Source organism: Dipodomys merriami, unplaced genomic scaffold (genome assembly GCF_024711535.1).
Source record: "Dipodomys merriami isolate MVZ:Mamm:240054 unplaced genomic scaffold, mDipMer1.0.p SCAF_11, whole genome shotgun sequence".
Lineage (NCBI taxonomy): Eukaryota > Metazoa > Chordata > Mammalia > Rodentia > Heteromyidae > Dipodomys > Dipodomys merriami.
This window is the reverse complement of record NW_027202382.1, coordinates 18,891,290-18,910,607: the sequence shown is the minus strand read 5'-3', so window position 1 is coordinate 18,910,607 and position 19,318 is coordinate 18,891,290. Positions and strand designations below refer to the sequence as shown.

The 19,318-nt window shown below is 36.2% G+C and overlaps 1 protein-coding gene across 4 annotated transcripts in view; it reads right to left on the bottom strand.

The window, feature by feature from the left end:
- Tgfbr1 (transforming growth factor beta receptor 1) overlaps nucleotides 1–19,318 on the bottom strand; it is a 65,352-nt gene that overhangs the window by 11,838 nt on the left and 34,196 nt on the right. For all 4 annotated transcript variants that reach the window (XM_070010612.1, XM_070010603.1, XM_070010594.1 and 1 more), the window contains exons 4-9: nucleotides 19,029–19,259; nucleotides 13,846–14,013; nucleotides 12,888–13,044; nucleotides 11,091–11,215; nucleotides 9,556–9,686; nucleotides 7,846–7,967 (exon numbers count right to left, since the gene is read on the bottom strand). In XM_070010612.1, coding sequence (XP_069866713.1) covers nucleotides 7,846–7,967; nucleotides 9,556–9,686; nucleotides 11,091–11,215; nucleotides 12,888–13,044; nucleotides 13,846–14,013; nucleotides 19,029–19,259 — 934 coding nt within the window. The remainder of the gene's footprint in view (nucleotides 1–7,845; nucleotides 7,968–9,555; nucleotides 9,687–11,090; nucleotides 11,216–12,887; nucleotides 13,045–13,845; nucleotides 14,014–19,028; nucleotides 19,260–19,318) is intronic.

Genomic DNA, 19,318 nt, shown 5'->3' with positions numbered 1-19,318 from the left:
GCTGGCTTTGAACCTCGATCCTCAGATCTCAGCCTCCTGAGTAGCTAGGATTACAGGCATGAGCCACCAGCGCCCGGCTGTAACTTCTTTGTATACTCCGAGCACCAATCTTTTACCAGTTCATTTCAAAATACCTCCTTTTAGTTGCTGTTTTCTCTTTGCTCTTAAGTATTTTAAAGCCCAAATGATTTTAGTGTTGGCAACCATAATCCATTTATTAATTTTTTTCTTTAAAGCCATATTGTCTAAGTTGAGGTCATCAAGATTTATCTGTTTTATACTAGCAATTGTACTGCTTTGATGCTGTTAGGTCTAGAATGAGCTCTACCTTCCTCACTGCCTTTTTTCCTCCTTTTTAACCATGGGCATCCTATTGTCCTGGACACCATTTACTGAAAACACTTCCTTTTCTCCTCTGCGTTGGCATACATGTTGACTGGACATGCATGTAAGGGTTCTCTTTTAAATGCCTGTCTGTATGCCAACAAACTGCTTCGATGAATGCAGCCTTACAGTAATCTCGAAATTGGATTAGGAAATTACTCTACCTTTATTTTCAAAGTATTTTGACTATTTTGGATTCTTCTTATTTCAGTGTGTTTTAGAATCTTGTCAAGGTTGTTTTGTTTTGATTTTTGTTTTTAAGCTCCTAGCTGGGCATCAGTGGCGGATATCTACAGATTACAGTTCCGTTGGAACACGTCGTCCAGGGTATAGTTGCACTTGTAATCCACTTTGTAATCCACTGTGTAATAGTAGAATCCTCTAACCAATATGGGCAGTCTCTACTCATTATTTTCTAGAGAAATAAATTAGTAAATTTCTTAATTCTGTTATGCCAGTTTTCTTTTTAATTCCTGGGGAATTGTCACTGCTAGTATAATTTCAATTTTCATTAGGATTACACAAGATTGTTACTTCTGATGATACTTTAACATTTTTTTTTTCTAATCTGAATGCGTTTAAGTCAGTTTTTGGAGGGGAGGAGTGAAGGCTTTGCACATTATTTTTCTCTGAAGTAGACAATCTTTCCTTGTTCCTGATTTTCATTCTCTTCACCATTAAATACATTAGCTGTGGGCTTTTCACTGATGGTTTTCATTAGACTGAGAATTCTCCATCAGATTTGCTCAGTAATACTCATCCTATTTGTAGATGGATGTTATATCCTATCAAATGCTCTCTATTTAGTCAACCATGTGCTCTATCATTTCTTCTCATAATTTGAAACATTAACCCTGCGTTATTTGTAGATTATATGTAGATTTGACCAAACACAGTAAAAAAGAAAAACAAAGGAATTTCAAAATCTCAAAAACAGAATAAAATTTAGGGTTCCTGTACACAAGATATGCAGTTCAGTTGATGGGAAACTCAATACTACATTCTCATCAGCTGTGTTTAGATCCATCATGTGATCTGATAAGCATTTCCACCTCTAACTTTTGTAAAAATATGACTCTTCCAAAACAAATGGTGTCCCAAGAGAAAAATAAAAGTTATGGAAACCCTCCTAACCCAAAAAGGGCCAGTAGTGTTGCTTAAAGTTTTAAATTTGTTTTAGAATAGCTTGTCGTTAGTGGAAGTTGAGTGGCATTCTGGGTAAATTAAATCAAGCACTACAGAACAGCACTGCACTAACTTGATACACCTAGTGGTCTTTGTGGTACCATGTGCCTTCAGATATGGAGTCCATAATGAATAATCCAGATTTTTGGATATTAAATGGGGCTGGCAGTGATAGGACACACTTCATTTGATCTTAGTATATAAACTTCCTTATTTGTTGTTGGATTGTTAACACTGTGTTTTTCTTAAAGATTTTTGCATTTATGTTTATTATCTTCATTATCTTCTTAAGGTATTCATTTTAAAAACTACAAAATTTTCATTAAATCACTACTCTAGCTGCATTTCATTATCATTCAGTGGAAATTATCTTCATTATACATTGAAATTTCTACATTGGTTATTTAAAAGTGTTTGTATATTTCAAGACCTGCAAAATGTGTTGACCACTTCTTAGTTTCAATTTCTTTTCTATTATTTCAGTCCTTTTAAAATTCCTTCCGACTTGTTTTATGGCACAGCATATGGTCTTTCATGCCAATGCTTTATGCACACATGGGGAAAAAATGTATTGTTCTGATGGGAGTTATATCAGGACAAATTAGCCAACAGCAGTGTCATGTATATGTGTGTGTACTGAGGCTTGAACTCAAGGACTGAGCACTGTCCATTATTTTTTCACTTAGCTGTCACTCTGCCACTTGAGCTACAGCTCTGCTTTCTGCCTTCTGCTGGTTAAAAAGCTGGAGATTGAGTTTTCTGTGCTTTTTCTGCCCAGACTGGCTTCTGAAGCTAAAGTGTGCCTCTGCAGATCCCAGATAGTTATTATTTTTTATTTTAATGATCTTGATCAATTCTAGCCTTTGAGTGTTCATTTCATATCTAATGTATTTCTGCTTCTCTGGTTCATCGTCTTTGAAGTGACTTTGACCTCATGACTTTTGTCTTTAAAACAAATACAAACTTGAGAACAGATAGCTTAGCCTTTTCTCTTCTTATCTTCTTGCAATTTAAAAATGCTTGCACATCTTAATAGCCAGTATTGTTTTAGATCTGCAAATGGGTCAACACATTCAAGCTTCAGCACAATCCTCTTTATAATTGTAACCCTCTTCCAGAAACTGCTTGGTCTGCCCACCCACAGTCCATCTGCTTCCTGTCCTTATTTTGGTTTCCTTGGGCATACAGAGAATGCTTGTCTTCTTGTACTATGTCAGTTTGTGGGCTGGCACTCACCAGTTTTTCTAGAAAGTCTAGAGGGTTTAAGAAATAACCAGGATTTGGGGAGATCTATCAGATTCAGAAAGACATCTTTCTGCCTTTTATGTTTCCTATTTTTAGTATGCTGCCATTCCAATTCATTTTTTTTTAGTATGTTTCAGTGGTTGCTGCAATAATATGTGTCTCAAATTATCCTAGTCTTCTCTAGATTAAGGCTAATGTAATTCCAATAATAATAGCTTTGTTCTAATATCACTTTATTTCTACACCGCACCTCTGATATATACCTCACAATAGTGTTATAATTAGTTTTATATAATTTAATGCCACTTAAAGAAGGAAAACTAAACCTATTTATTATGGTAGGCAAATATATCTATCTCAAAGATTCCCATCTTCTAATTATTTAATCCAGCACAAATCTTGGTACTGCTGTAAAAGGACTTTGCATATTCAATAGAAGCTACTAACTAGGGAGGTTATCCTGGATTTTTCTAAATGGGCCCAGTAAAATAAGATGAACTCTTAAAAGCAGAGGATTTAGAGGCAGTGGAATAACTAGAGGAGGGTTGAGGCAGAAGGGTGATCAGAGAAAGGAAGTATACAAAGGACTCACCTTTTGTGAGTAGTGTTAATGATAGAAGAGAGGGTCTTGAGCCAATTAAGATTGATGTTTGGCCAAACATCAGCAGAGCAATGGAGACTTCAGTCCTACAACCCCATGGAATAGAATGGAATGAATTCTGACAATAGCCTGAATGAGCTGGAAGCTTATTCATACCCAGCCTCCAGAAAAGAATGCAGCCATTGGCATTTGGGAAAAAGGAATTTATTTGCATTGTTTCCATTTTTCTACTGTAGTGTTAAGAACTTACATAAGCATCACTCTTCTATCTCCTATTTACAGTCATATGGAATATTACTACAAATACAATATATAGTTTTTAAAGACTTATGGGGAAATGCAATTTATGTTCTCTCCTCTTTTACAGGCATCTGAAAATCATTCAACTTAAATGAAAATTTATATGGACATGTTCTGTACATACCTTAAAGGGCAAAGCTTACACTGACAAAATTCAAAAAAATTTGCAAAAGTACAATAAAAAACAGTCTAGATGTTGTTATTTGGGGTACAAATATAAACAATACAGTACCGTTCAGTAATTTTGCAAAATAACACTCATACTTTATAGAAATAAAACTGCAAACCTGGAGAATGCTCTGACAAATATTAAACATTATATACACAATGAGGTAAATGTACCTTGGTCTCTTAGAGGTAATTTAAGTTTAAAGCAATTGACATTTTGAAGCATCTCCTTGACATATAAAGAAATATTAAATACCCCATTCCATTGGCACAACGTGAAAAGGGGGTATCAAAACATGGTGCGTGATACTCAATTCACAAATCTTATCAAAAAAAAATTCACTGAAGTTTTTTAAGTGTTAAGAAACAGGTTCAATGTTATTAACCATATTTTTTAAGTTTACATTTACAAATAATATTATGTAACAAGACTAAAAATATCGTAATGATGATCCTCACAGCATTCCTAGAAAGAGGGCTCTTGGTACTCCAGCATCCAAACCAGACTTACTAAGCTGTAATACACATCTAGAAATATTCTTCAGAATCTCTAAATATTTGAGTATTTTCTACAGACTTATGAAAGAACCAGCACTTGGAATCCCCATGCCTTGTAGTCAAAACACTGCCACAATCATGAAACAAAAGAAACAACTGACTTACAATCATTACTTTAGTGCATGGAAAATAAACTTTTGATATGTCTAGAGGGATACTGATTTTGTTGTGCATGCTTATTAGTACTTTATTTTACAAAATAGTCAATATATGACAGTTCTCAGAGAAAACAAAGTGCTCACACATGTGTGCACTGTGGTTAGGTGACGACTTACACTTTACAGTGAGAACTGAAATCTGGAATTCTTGGTGGCCGGGGCACTGTTCATTAACTCAAGGCACTTCTTGAGCACTATCATTACAGCAGAATTGCAAGCTCAGCTCTTCACACTTTGTGGTCCTTCAAGGGACTACAACAGGCCTTTGCTTCTGTCACAACTTCCATTGCCACAGCTGCTACCTTGCGGTCATCCTATTTTTTATCCATGGCAAAGAGTCAAAGCAAAGCAATTGGCAGGAGCATCCCCAAGCCTCTTTCATTTACTGTCCAGACCCAGAGACTACTACCTACCACATCCAACAACTCAAGGTAATGAAAGTATGTCCCACAATTTCCATCAACCATTGTACCCTTAAGACTCAAAAGCAACCCTTTGGCCAAAAGGCTGAGGTTGGAAAAGGGTCTCTCAGGGGCAAGCAGAAAGGTAGACTGGGAGAAACAGAGCTGAAAATATGAAGGAAGAACCAGGGATATCTATACTCCAGTAAGTCACACTTCTTTCTCTGTCACTACTCTGGAGTATTGACAAGAGTACATAAGTAGGTTAATTTGCCAGAAGATTCATTTTAGTCATGTTAAATCTCAGAAATTGAGCATCTTTAGATAGGCAGTATAAACAAGGATTTTGTTTTTGTGGGACTGAAGTATTATTCAAGTCAAATTTATCTTCTACTATAGCCACAGTAAATGTTCTATGACATTTTTTAAGTTAATTTTATTTTCAATTTTAGTCAATTGAGATTCATCAAGCTATCCCTACCCCCAAAAAGGAAATTAGCATAGTAACATGTAAACTCAATTTAGAACTAAATTCCAACTTAAAAAAAAATCCCTGATATATCAAAAGTACATTTATCCAAAAAGGCAAGAACAGTATAATTGTAACTCAATCTTTGATGTTATAAGGAATATCTTTAGCAAACATTAATTACCCCATATGAAAGTGAGAAATCATGTATTACAATTTTAAATCAGACAACTTTTGGCATGTTCTTAAAATTATACAAAAATAGTTTTAGTGATAAAATGCATTGGTCCCCTGGGCTTCATAAAGCAGGTCTTAAAGGCTTAGAAATAGCAAACAAAACACCCCAAAACAGTACCTGATCATAGAACTAGAGCTTATTAAGCAGGTAAGTATAAAACAACTATGAAAAACAAACTTCTCAAACTTATTTACTCCAATGAAATCATGGTATAACGACAGAGAAAACTCAAATTTGTAGTCAAAATACTGACTTCTAAGCAAATTTTCCCCATTATGTTCCTGACACTAAATTCCTATAAGTCATTCATTCAAAAACTGCTTTGGTTTTAAGACCAAATAGTCTTCCAAATTTATTCTATGTGTAAGAGATAAGACATTATCAGAATGTACCTTATTCAGGCATTCACAATCTCTTCCTGACCCAAATACAGTAAAAGGTTCTTCTGACCCCTCTATGGGGAACTGACAACACAGAAATCAAAGCCTGGCCTCACAGCCAGTTTTCCACTTCTGAATGAGATCACAGTGCTTAAAAAAAAAAAAAAAAAAAAAAAGCCTTCGAAAACTGTAAAAGCCCTGCAAACACTTACAGAACTGGAAGTAAAAAAACAGTCACTAACAAGCTAATTTCAACTTCACATGAAAAAACCATGACAAGTTTACTTTGAACATGTATTTTTAATTAAAAAATATCCTTAAGTGTAAAACCTCTACTCAGAATGTCCTTTAGCTACTACCCCTCCTATTATTAGAGGAGCACTGAATTTATTACGTAACCATGTAGATCAAGCAGTTGCAACATCTGTATGAGATAAGTAAAGACTGAATTAACAGCTGCCTTCCTCAAAGTGAAGCTTACTCTTTTCTAACCTCACAGAGAATCCACCAAACACACTAAGTAAAAAGTGTGACTATGCGACCACCAAACACATCTATTCAATCTATCTCTGCCTGCCTAGAAAAAAGCCTAGTAGTTAACATTACCCACATCCTAATCTTCAGTGTAATTACTTTCTTAAAAAAAAAATAACACTGTCTTTGATGAGATAAAGAAAAAAAATGGCTTTATAGAATACCACACAACTTTTCACAAGCAGCTAGACAAAACTTCTCCATATAGATAACAGTCTGTTTGCTATAAAGGAACAATTATTAGAGCACTGTAAGCATCTAGAGTGCCACTTGACTTTTTGAAGTTACTCAGATAATACAACCAAACTAAAAAGCTCAATGTGAGAATATTCCAACATGACCATGATAACCATTTACTTATTAATGCCACTGCATTTCTTTAGTGTTTCAAGCACATTTCGGTAGGAAAAAGGCATTTTCAAAATGGAATACTGACAACATACCACAAAACCCTTCTAAAAACAACAACAAAAAGTTTGTTACCCCATAAATAACTTCTTGAATTCAAACACCAAAGGATTTAACAGAGACTTTAAGATCTACTCATTTCCATTAGAAAGACAGAGAAGTGGCACTTACTGGTATAGTACAATCCCATTTTGAAGGCATGTAGTGTTCTGAATATGTGAAAGAACAATAATAGTATACAAAATACAATTGTATAAATTATGTTCCTCACCTCTATATGAGGTCATTTTTAGACTCAAAATACAAGTTTTATAAGTGTTAGTTTTAAGATCCTGAAAAACTATAGAAGACTACATTCAAAGTCTGAAGGAAACTCTTTAGTGGTTCAGAATCCTCTGAGAATGTACTAACCAGGAGTAAATCATTTTCTTGAAAAATAAATGTTTTACGTAACTCAACAATCCAGCTCCTTTTCCCTCAAAGATGATCTTCAACAAAGTAGAGTTACCCAAAGTTAAGACCAGCATCATCTTTTTTTAAAAAAAAAAGTTTTGTTAATAAAAACTAAAGGTAGACTACACAATATTTTGAAACTTTCCTGGGAAAGAAGCTTTGATAGTGCACAGAAAAGACCCACATGGCTGTTCCTGGGTCCAGAGAAATCCTGGGAAGTTTTCAATTGACCTTATTACACTGCTGCAAACGGAAGCAATATCTTCTGTTCTCTCTCAGTGAGGTAGAACAACTGACCTCCCAAATGAAAACCCAGGAGAAGATCTGGGAAAAAGTAGAGTTCCAGCAAAGCTGCAGAATTACATTTTGATGCCTTCCTGTTGACTGAGTTGTGACAAAGTTTTCTTAATCCGCAAAGCAGTCAGCCTTGCTGCTCCATTGGCATACCAACATTCTCTCATAATTTTAGCCATCACTCTCAAGGCCTACAAGAAATGTAAGAAAAATAATTAATGCACATACTATTAATTAATGCACAAACCATTCATCTGGGTTAGAATCCCTACCTGTCAATTTTCTTTTAAAATCATATATGCACATGAGTTTTGTTTTAGTGTTACTTCTAGTAGCAAATGAATGGAAATGACTTCCGTTTCCATGTGAAATGGTAGGAGTGCCAGCTGTTAGATAGTCAAGGGAAACTTACTTAGTAGACTCAAAAGGTTAAAAAAAAGTTGAACCTTAAACCAGTGCTGACAAGACAAAGAATGAATCTACTCCTGCTGAGAAATTAACTGCAACTCCACGACTAACCAAAAAACAAAAGAATGTCCTTTGGAAATGTGAGTAGCCGAAGAGGAAGGAGCCAAGAGACTGGTTCCCCCAAAAGATCAATATAGAAGCATGCACAAATGAAAAAACAGAAAGCAGAAAGATGAAGCTTATGTGGTGACTTGAACCTATAAAAACATAGTGAGGTTTTAGAGCCATGAAAATTTTCTGTTTGCTGCTACATAAAATGATAATTATACAGTTATCACTTGTCCAAAGTAACAGAATACACAATAATAACAGTGAACCCCAATGCAGTGCAAGTGATTATGATATATCAAAATAGGCTCATAATTTGTGACCAATGGACTATCTGGAAGATAAAGGGTAATACATGTGTGGGGGTGAGACATATGGGCAACCCGTGTGCCTTTAATTTTGCTATGAACTTAAAACTTTTCATAGAAAAAATGTTCAAAAAACCTCAGATATTATCATTTATCAAATGACGTTACATACAAATTCTCTAACAATGATGACCTGTTTTTCTTCTGTGTCTGCCTGAATACTTAATTATTTATGGAGGTAACATGCTTTGTATGATACAGTTTTCCTGGAGTCCTACATTATTTTAAGATGTAGAATCAATTACTTACATGACAACCTTTTTACTCCTAAGCTACAAAATGTCAGATCTAAAAGCTACATCACTATAACAACTGCCACAGTTTTTTTAAACTTTTTGTACTAGGAATGAGAAGCTGTTGACACTGTTGGAAAGCATTTTCCCCAAACTCTTGGTTAACAGTCACTGGGGCATCAGATAAATAAGAACCCAAAATCATTGGCAACTGCTTCATAATCATCTTAGACAAGTTCTTCATCTTACAAAGGGATATTGAGTTCAGAGAAGTAAAGTGATCTGTCCAAAGTTCCTCTGTGAAATAGGAGCCAGACAATTTAGAATACAGGTATCCTAATTCCTACGGAGTATCTGTCCAGTAACTTTAGGTTGCACTCTTGGGAGGGAGATATTCACCTAAAAGGCAGTAGTCTTATTTCATCTGGCAGATCTAATAATGTTGAGATCTGCCAATGGCCATTACAAATACTCTCTGATCCTTTTAATGTACTTAAAGTTGAACATGAAAAGCATACGACTTTAATTCATCGGTTTAAATGCTTTGAAAAACAAAGAAAATTAAATTCTAATTCTAGTCTGTTTTCCTTAAGGAACAAAATTTCTTCATACTAAACACAAGCAATTTAGAAAATGGATTCATGTCAAGGAGAAATACTCACTTCACAGCTCTGCCATCTGTTAGGAATATTTGGCCTTAACTTCTGTTCACAAACTACTTTTCTCATTTCTTCAACTGATGGATCAGAAGGTACAAGATCATAATAAGGCAGTTGGTAATCTTCATGAATTCCTACAGTGATTACAAAAAAATCTATTTCAGCCAATGACACACAATTACAAGTATCACCTAAGAGGACTGTTACAATGACCCATTACTAAATCAGGTATTAGAACTAAGCACTTATTTCTATCAACCACAACTGAGATACCATTTGGCCCACACCTTGAAATTAAGCGTAGCCATGAGATTGACAAAAGTTATTTATAATGAGGGCTAACTATGAGCTATACTGATCAGATTGACATTTTCCCCTAAAACCCTATTACAAAAAAATCTATTTCAGCCAATGACACACAATTACAAGTATCACCTATGAGGACTGTTACAATGACCCATTACTAAATCAGGTATTAGAACTAAGCACTTATCTGTATCAACCACAACTGAGATACCATTTGGCCCACACCTTGAACTTAAGCGTAGCCATGAGATTGACAAAAGTTATTTATAATGAGGGCTAACTATGAGCTATACTGATCAGATTGACATTTTCCCCTAAAACCCTATTTGAGAGCAAATAAGGTTTTGTTCAATGATTGTACAAGCCTCTTTCTGGGTACTGGAATATACAGTCTTTATCAATGAGATATGAACTCTGTAAGGGAACTCTGAAATCAAAGTCCCTTCTACTTGTATCCCTCAATACTATGTCTATTTGCTACAATTCCCATACTCTGTCCCTCAATGCCTTGGGTCAGTCCTAGGTTTCAGCAAAGGCTGGATCTCAAAGCCTAAGATACTTTTTTTTAATCTGTGTGCCAGTTCTGGGGCTTGAACCCAGGGCCTGGAGTGTTCAAGGCCACACTCCATCATTTAAGCCACAGCACCACTTACAACTTTTTTTGGTGTTAACTGGAGAGAAGAGTCTCACAGACTTTCCTGCCTCAGCTGGCTTTGAACCACAACCCTCAGATCTCAGCCTCCTGAATAGCTAGAAATATAGTGTAAGCCACCTGCACCTGGTAAGATACTGTTTCTTCAGTAAACACTGACAAATGCTCTCATCTAAAATGAAACCTAATCTAATGTAGTGGTAACTGCATTACTACTATATTACTCAAGCTGGTGGAAATAACCACAATCTCAAGGGAAAAAAAAAGCTTGACAAGGTCCAATTCTGCATGATCTCACAAGCAGCCATTCATTCGAATAACCACAGTCCAAGATAATGATAGACTGAGTTCTGATGCTGCCTGAGAGTCAAATGGAAACAAAGTCAATACTAGGATACAGCTATGCACTGGCATGGCTTGTCATTTCCTTTTCTCCAGGTTTTAGCATCATTTTTCTTCTGGCACTCTCAGTGATCACCTGTCAGACTGTTAACTGTAGAATTTCACTCAATAAAATGAAGTCAATTCTTGAACAACTTCTGCTCATAATGGACTGTAAGGAAAAAGAAGAGCCATTTACCACCAATGGAACATCGTCGTGCAATTTCCCAGAATACTAAGCCCATTGCATAGATGTCTGCACGTTTGAAGGATTCAAAATGTTTCATATTTATGGAATCATCTAGAACTTCAGGAGCCATGTACCTAAAAAGAAGACAAAATTCTACTTTGTTCAATAGCAGCCATATTATTTTTTAACTTTTTTTTTTAATTTCTTAGGGGTACAAGACGATTATTAACTTTAAAAAAATAGTTCACATTCCTATTTTTTAAAAAAACTTTCCTAAATACATAAAGTACAAAGTAAAATATCCTTCTTTTACCTCCAGTATTAACATTTGAATGAACATCCTTTCCAACATTTCTCTATACATATACATACACACAATTTACAAAAATGAGATCATCTCAGACTCAAGAAAAATATCTGAAAACCCAGGCCAGTTTGTAAATAAGTGACATCTATTAAATCCCAAGAAATGCTGAAACAGCAGTTTTAAGCTTAACGATAGTTTCACCCTGAGTTCTCAAACCACCTGATATCTGATTTTGGCTTGTGAAGACACATATACAACAATTATAACTAAATATAACCACATGAATACCAGCTTCATGTACTATGTATGCTAGGACTATGTATTTTAATTTGTAACAATAATTAAACTAAAGCAGGATTTAAAGAATAGCAGAGACTTCAGGGAACAAACAGATAAAAATGTGTGCAAGCTTTCACGCTGAAACTACATTACAAGGTTATAAAGTTTCAAAGACCCTGCAAAGGTTATAGGTCAAGACCTATAAGACTTGCATGAAGACTTGCAGCAACCTCTGTTGAGGATCTCTTAAGCCAATGGAGAGTTCTGAATACTCACTGCATCTGGAAATCTAAGTACATTTTAGACAGGCTAAAGCTGCTGGCATTGTTCAAGGTCTAAGCAGTAGTTTTGAAGAAATGTTCTGCTTGGTAAAAACAAAGGCTTTGGGGTCAGAAATCTGAGCTCTTCAGGTTACCATCCATATGAATTGTCCATATTCTTAACTTCTACAAGGCAGTTTCCTCATCTGTGAATTAATGGTAGGGTTACCTCAATAGGTTCTCTTGAAAAGATTCCCACATGCCAGGTAGGCACTGTGATGGATACTTGCACTACAAGACTGCAAACAAGCAGTTTGCAATCCAACAGAACATACAAGACACATAAATGGACAGTTACAGCATAATATGGAAAATGCCTCATGGTGTAGGTTCACTGTGCTATGATAGCCCTTCCTGGACTGAGATCAGAAAAAAACTTTTCAAGAGTGAGGCTCAGAAAAGGCTTTCTATGAGAAAAGAAGGATGTAAGTTTAAAAAAAAAAAAAAAGCAAAGGACACAACACATACATTCTAAGGAAGACAGGCAAGCTAATATATGGGAACAGTTGGACTAGCTACAATACAGGATTTGAGGAAGGCAATAAATAAGGATATGCACATGCGTGCGTGCACACGTGCAAGCACACATACACACACACACACACACATGAAACCTACTAAGATGTTGGTGAATAGACAATAACCTACAAAAATCAGTTACTATTACAACTAATCTAATTAATGAAAATATTTTTTGGAAGTGCTGTCTTTTATTATCAGACACCTTACTAGTCAGGTAATCTTGGCTTCAGAACAGAAAAGACCATGACACTATATTCCTATGGCCAGTCCAATAAAGTACCAAGTTTGAATTTCAGAAAAGACACACACATACTAATTAGAAGAAGGAAAAGAAACTGATTTCAAGAATCACTAAATACCACTTATTCACAAGTGTACCTTTTTGTTCCTACTCTGTGGTTTGGAGCTATATCAATTGTATCAGTAGCTGAATCATGCCTTACTGCCAGTCCTAAGTCTGCAATACAGCAGGTTCCATTCTTCTTCACCAAGATATTCTTTGATTTCAAATCTCTATGAGCAATGGCTGGTTTTCCTAAAGAACCAAAAATTAACCATGATTTGTTAAGAAGAATTATCAGTCACAACCATCCCCTTTAGGCTCAAAAGTCATCCTCCAGTCATGAAAGCTTTTCTACCACATCACCTGCAACACTTAGACTTTTACTAAACAACTACACCAAAAGTTGCTGAAATTCTGTCTTTAAAGAAAATGGACACGATATGATGGGCCAAAATATGATGCTCAAAGAACAAAAGTCTCAAAGACTTATAGTGAAAAAAAACTGAAGATGAAAAGAGTTATTGGTTTATTGGTGTCTTATGAATTCTTTACAAGAAACCTAATTACAGACTGATATCCCAAGTGTGTGTGTGTGTGTGTATGTGTGTGCGTGCGCACACGTGCACGCGTGCACACACATGCATGCATGCACGCACATGCATGCATGCACGCACATGCATGCATGCACGCACATGCATGCATCAATACTGGGATTCAACTCAGGACCAGAGGTTAAGTGTCTCATGGACTTTTCTGTCCAGCTGGCAGATCTCAGCCTCTTGAGTAGCTAGCTTTATAGGCATGAGCCACCAGCACCCAGCTTGAATGCTACATTTTTAAGAATTCATAAAAATATCCATGTTGCTCTAATGCCTACAAAAAAAAAATCTCTAAACAAATTCCCAGGCTTTTAACACTGAGATATTTCTACAGAAACGTTGTTTTCAAGAAAATAAAATCTATCTAAATACCCCTACGGAGGCTGACTTCTATTTAATACACATTAGATTTATGATAATTTAAAGTTTAAATAATAACTATTTGAAGAGTTACCTTGGGTACCAACAATCTCCATGTGAAGATGGGCAAGACCACTTGCTGTGGACAAAGCAAGTTTGATCATTCCTTCCACAGTTACTGTGTATCTGTTCAAGTAATCAAATAGGGAGCCATGCTCATGATAATCTGACACCAACCAGAGCTGAGTCCATGTACCATTGTCTGCAAAACAATAATGATGTTTCAGCTGAGTTGTAGAAACTTTATGGCTTATATATTCAAAGTTACAAATCACTATTACTCTCAACTCCATATCATACTACTACAACTTGATTCCCCCTTAAGTTTGAGTTTCCTTCACAATCTGTTATATATTGAAATTTGTTCTATACTTTTACATACACATTCTTTAGATACTCAGAGTAATCCATTTATTCTTGAGATAACACAAGGATAAATTGTAGTCAGTTGACACAGTAGCAAGTCTGGGATTTTAAATGACTAGATTGGGGTCAGATTAGGAGTTCTATGCCAGTTTTTAAAAATAAAAAAGTAAAAAGAAATTTTAAAAAACCCCTAGCAATAGGGAAGGAACTAAGAAGTATCAGGGAGCCTACTTGACCACAATGGGGTTAGAAGGGTAGACAACAAGACAATGAGCCTCCATTAATAGTGATGATCTTTAGCCAAAGACCATGGATATATTTCACAAAGATACCAAGTAAGAAGTTGGTTTAAAAAACAACAACAACAAAGTAGTGCCTATGACATAAGCAGACTGAACCTAGTTATACCCAAGGTGATTCTGAACCTAAACAACTATGAATATGAATTCTAAAGTTCCTTTGTAAGCTGTTACATGAATTTGAAATGTGCTATGTTATAGGAATAATGGTAAAGATGCTAGATGGGCTCCTAGGTTAGACTAGTCCACAAAAGAGGAACTAGAAAAATACAGAATTATACAGGAAAAAAAAATGCCTTACAACTTTAAGAGACAGAGTAATTCAGTAAAAGATCTATACTTTACTCATTCTGACCTGGGTTGGGATCCAGGGCCAACCTGTTATCAATTACATGATCACAGACAAGTTTCTTAGCTAAGGCCTCTGTTTTTTCTTTATATAAGAATCATATCTTGTGTTGGGAATGTGGCTTAGTGGTAGAGTGCTGGCCTTGCATGCATGAAGCCCTGGATTGGATTCCTCAGTACCACATAAATAGAGTGCTAGCCTTGAGCAAAAGCAGCCCAGGGACAGTGCCCAGGCCCCTGAGTTCAAGCCCCAAGACTGGCAAAAAAAAAAAAAAATCATCATATCTTACTCTGTTTTACTTAAGATTTCAAAGAGACCACAGTACTAGACTTTCAAATTTCAGGTAGTACAATGCTTGGCAATTAAGAGCTTAAAATGTGTTTCTTCCCCTCCTATTGGCTATAAAACTGAATAAAAAGTTGACATCCATGAATTTTTTATTTTGAAGGTTGTTACTTCAAGAACAACAACACTGAGTAGAAGAGATTAAGGAAGGAGATGGAACTTTTCAGATTCTAAAGGGGGTTTTCTCATTATTTTCCAAAGAACTAAATTAGTAACCCTAGTTTTTAACTTTTTTTCATAGCCCTTATGACTCTATACAAGCCATCTTTTTCTGTAAGTACATGACTAGCTTCCATGACTGAATTTTGAAAGGCTCACAAACATGAAATAAAAAAGAACATAGGTAGGTAGAGGAAAAGATTTTTCATGAGGCAACTGACCAGGGAGACAGAGCATAGACAGGGCTGTATGAGATGCAATTAGCCAAGTCAATAAGATAAAGATAAAGGAAAAGGGACCTGGGGTTGGAAGATCTAGGTTCTGAGTAAAGTCCATTAAAGCCTTGACAAAGATAAAAGGAACAGGGAAGAACCAGTAGGGCTAGCTAGGTAGTTCCTACAGTGACCACCAGATGGCAGCATCCATTTACGTGGTTGCTTTTTCTTTTTGTTTTTGTTTGTTTTTTGGTCTTTTCTTCTTGATATTGGGGATTCAACCCAGGATATTGCACTTGCTAGGCAAGCGCTTTGCCTCTGAACTACATCCCAGCCCTTTTTTCATTTTTCTTCTTTTTCCTTTTTTGGTGCCAGTCCTGAAGCTTCAACTCAGGGCCTAGATTGTCATGACTTCCCTGCTAAGGCTGTCTTTGAACTGTGATCCTCAGATCTTAGCCTCCTTAGTAGCTAGGATTACAGGTGTGAGCCACTAGCACCTGGCTAGTTGCTGCTTTTTAACACATGAATCAGTTCAGACATAGCAGCTCTGGCATCTTTGCCCATGTGTCTGCTACTTGCAACATACCCTACTACATGCCCTACTACGTGAGATTTAAGTTTCAAAATACAGATCTAAGTCACTTAGAAGTTGAAATCAGAATAGAAAAACTTTTAAGAGAACAATCAGTATTTGTAGAATTCTAGCCTTCTTATAAAATCAGTAAGATGCTGAAAAAAGTAACAAGAATAAGCTGAGTGTGGTAAATGAGCCATTAATCCCAGGCCTTGGGAGGCTGAGGCAGGAGAATCACGAGTTGAGGCCAGTCTTGTCTATACAAAGAGTTTCAAGCCAGCCTGGACTACATAGCAAAACCTTGTTTCAAAAATAAAAAGGAGGAAAGAGAGTAAGAGGGAAAGGATTATGGCAGGATTGAGGGAAGAATTAAGTAGGTCAAAGGAAGAACAAAATAAGAACAAAGGAACTGGTCCAACTGTGATCATTTTTGTTTATTTTTTAAAAACTTAAATAATATTGAAGTATTAGTAGCCACTGATTATTGCTGCCTACAGCCAATCACTGTCTATTGTCATAATCAAACATTTTGTGTCTCTTGTGCTCTAACAAGTATATAATATACTTAGTATGTATTTAGGGAAAACCACTAAAACTTCAATTAGATTCAGCCTCTAAAGCTAACTGCCAGGTTTTAAAGAAAATACAGATGACTAAGAGACATTCCATATTGTCTTTGTAATTAGCAAATTACAGAATTTTATGAGCCCACAGCACCATCTACCTAAAAAAAAAAAAAAACTAAAACAGTTGAGGGAAACCAACGATTTTTAAGAGCCGTATGAGAAGTATCAACCAAATGCAATATGTGGACTTGGGACTATATCTGAATAAACAACCTGTCTTTTTGGAAAGAGACAACTGCAGAGCTAAACCAGACAGAATATTTGAAAATCATTTAGAGTGGTTGTTTCATAAAAGATACTCTTTTATCACTTAAAGATAAGAGCTGAAATATGGGGGTTTTGCCTTTTTTTTTTTTTCTGGTCATGAGCCTAGGCGCTGTCCCTGAGCTCTTCAGCTCAAGGTGAGCACTCTACCACTTCAGCCACAGTACCACTTTCCGGTTTTCTGGTGGATAACTGTAGATAAGAGTCTCACAGACTATCCTGCCCCAGCTGGCTTTGAACCATGATCCTCAGATCTCAATCTCCTGAGTAGCTAGGATTACAGGCATGAGCCACCAGCACCCAGCTAAAACTGAAATGTTTATAGATGAAAAGATAGGTAATCTGGGATTGGTTACAAACAATTTGGTTAGATGTAAATAGATCAGAGACCAGTGATTGACAGTGAGCTGATAACTGAAGCTGGCTGGTGAAGAAGCAGCATACTATTCTCTACTTTTCCACACGTTGGACATTTCCTGTATATATATAAAGCAAATATATGTATATAAAGCATATACATTTATATATTTTTAACCAAATAAAAGACGCTTATTGTAAATAATTTGAAAATACAGAAGTGGAAAAAATCCATAAAAATTATCCATACCCACCATCTGAGAGCAAAGTTAACATTGTGAAGAAATAAATACCACTAAAGGAAATGAAGGAGATAGAAGGAATGATGCCTAAAGGTCTGGCCAAGCTACAAAAAATGGTAAGAATTTGCTTTTTTTTTAAAACTTTTGTTGCTACTCCAGTGGCTTGAACTCAGGACCTAGGTGTTGTGCCTGAGTTTTGCTTAAGGCTAGTGCTCTATCACTTGAGCCATAGCTCCACTTGCAGCTTTTTTGGTAGCTAATTGAAAGTAAGTATCATGGACTTTCTTGCCTGGACTAGTTTTGAAGTGTGATCCTCAAAATCTCAATCTTCTGAGTAGCTATATTAAAAGAGTGAGCCACCAGCATCTGGCTTAGTTGTTTTCATTTGTTTGTGTAATAGAAAAACTGAGAAATACACTTGATGTTGAGGGGAGGGTCACAACCTGAGTCTGACAGAATGGTATGTGGTAGAAGAAGGAACTGTAGAGACAAGTACTGAGGCCCAGAAAGCAGGTGAAGCAGAGTCTGAAGTCACTGCTGCAATCACCATCACACTGACTCTATTGAGGCAGCCTCTTGCTCCTTCAGCATCGCACTTGGCTTGGCCTTGCACCTGTGTTATAGGTGTGTCTACCTAAGTAACAACAGACAGGCAGCTGGAGAAGAACCATTTCTTTTTAACAGAGCTTACTTCAAGATGAATATTTATCCCCTACTATCTCAGAATATAGAATACATTGATAAATTATTTTTACCTTCCCCCAAATAAGGTCATTGGTCTATTATACTATTATACTAAAATATCCTACTGGGTTGGAAGAAATTACAAAGAAACAAATATCTAAGCCCTACTCTACTTCAAATTTTGACCAACCACAGTTTATAAATTTTTCCACCTTATATTATTCAACTAACTGCCCAGAACTAAAATAACACAAGTATGTGGCTTTCTATTATAGTTCTATATTTTAAGCCAATATGAGATTTAGAACCATTTAGCCATGAGGTAAGAAAATCTTGCTTTTTTGTTTTTTGGCATTGGGGCTTGAACTCTGGGCCTGGGCGCTGTCCCTCAGCTCTTCAGCTAAAGGCTAGCATCCTACCACTTGAGCCACAGCACCACTTCCAGTTTTCTGGTGGTTTATTGGAGATAAGAGTCCTGCTCAGGCTGGCTTTGAGTTGTGATCCTCAGATCTCAGCCTCCTGAGTAGCTTGGATTACAGGTATGAGCCACGGGCGACCAGCTCAAGACAATCTTGAAGAAGAATCTGTTTCCTAAAGTTTATATTTGGCTAAATGGGTATCATCTTTAGGATCTAAATCTATTCTCACCAAATATAATAAGACTTAGTAGTCGGATCTTTTAAAAAGGCTTAATTAGACTTTGTTACCCTCTGTGAGAGTTAGCAAATGCTACTGACCCTTATTGTCTGCTGCTATAAATCCCAGGATGTTTTCATGGCGTAACATTACAGTCTGATAAATCTCTGCCTCACGGAACCATGAACGTTCTTCTCTGGAGGAGAATATCTTCACAGCAACTTCTTCTCCCCGCCACTTTCCTCGCCAGACTTCTCCAAATCGACCTTTGCCAATACTTTCTTGTAATACTATTGTTCTTGCAATTGTTCTCTGAACAAGCAGTGGTAGACCTAAAGACAAAAATAAATAGTATTCACATAATCAGAAATATGTGCCTCAAAAAACCATA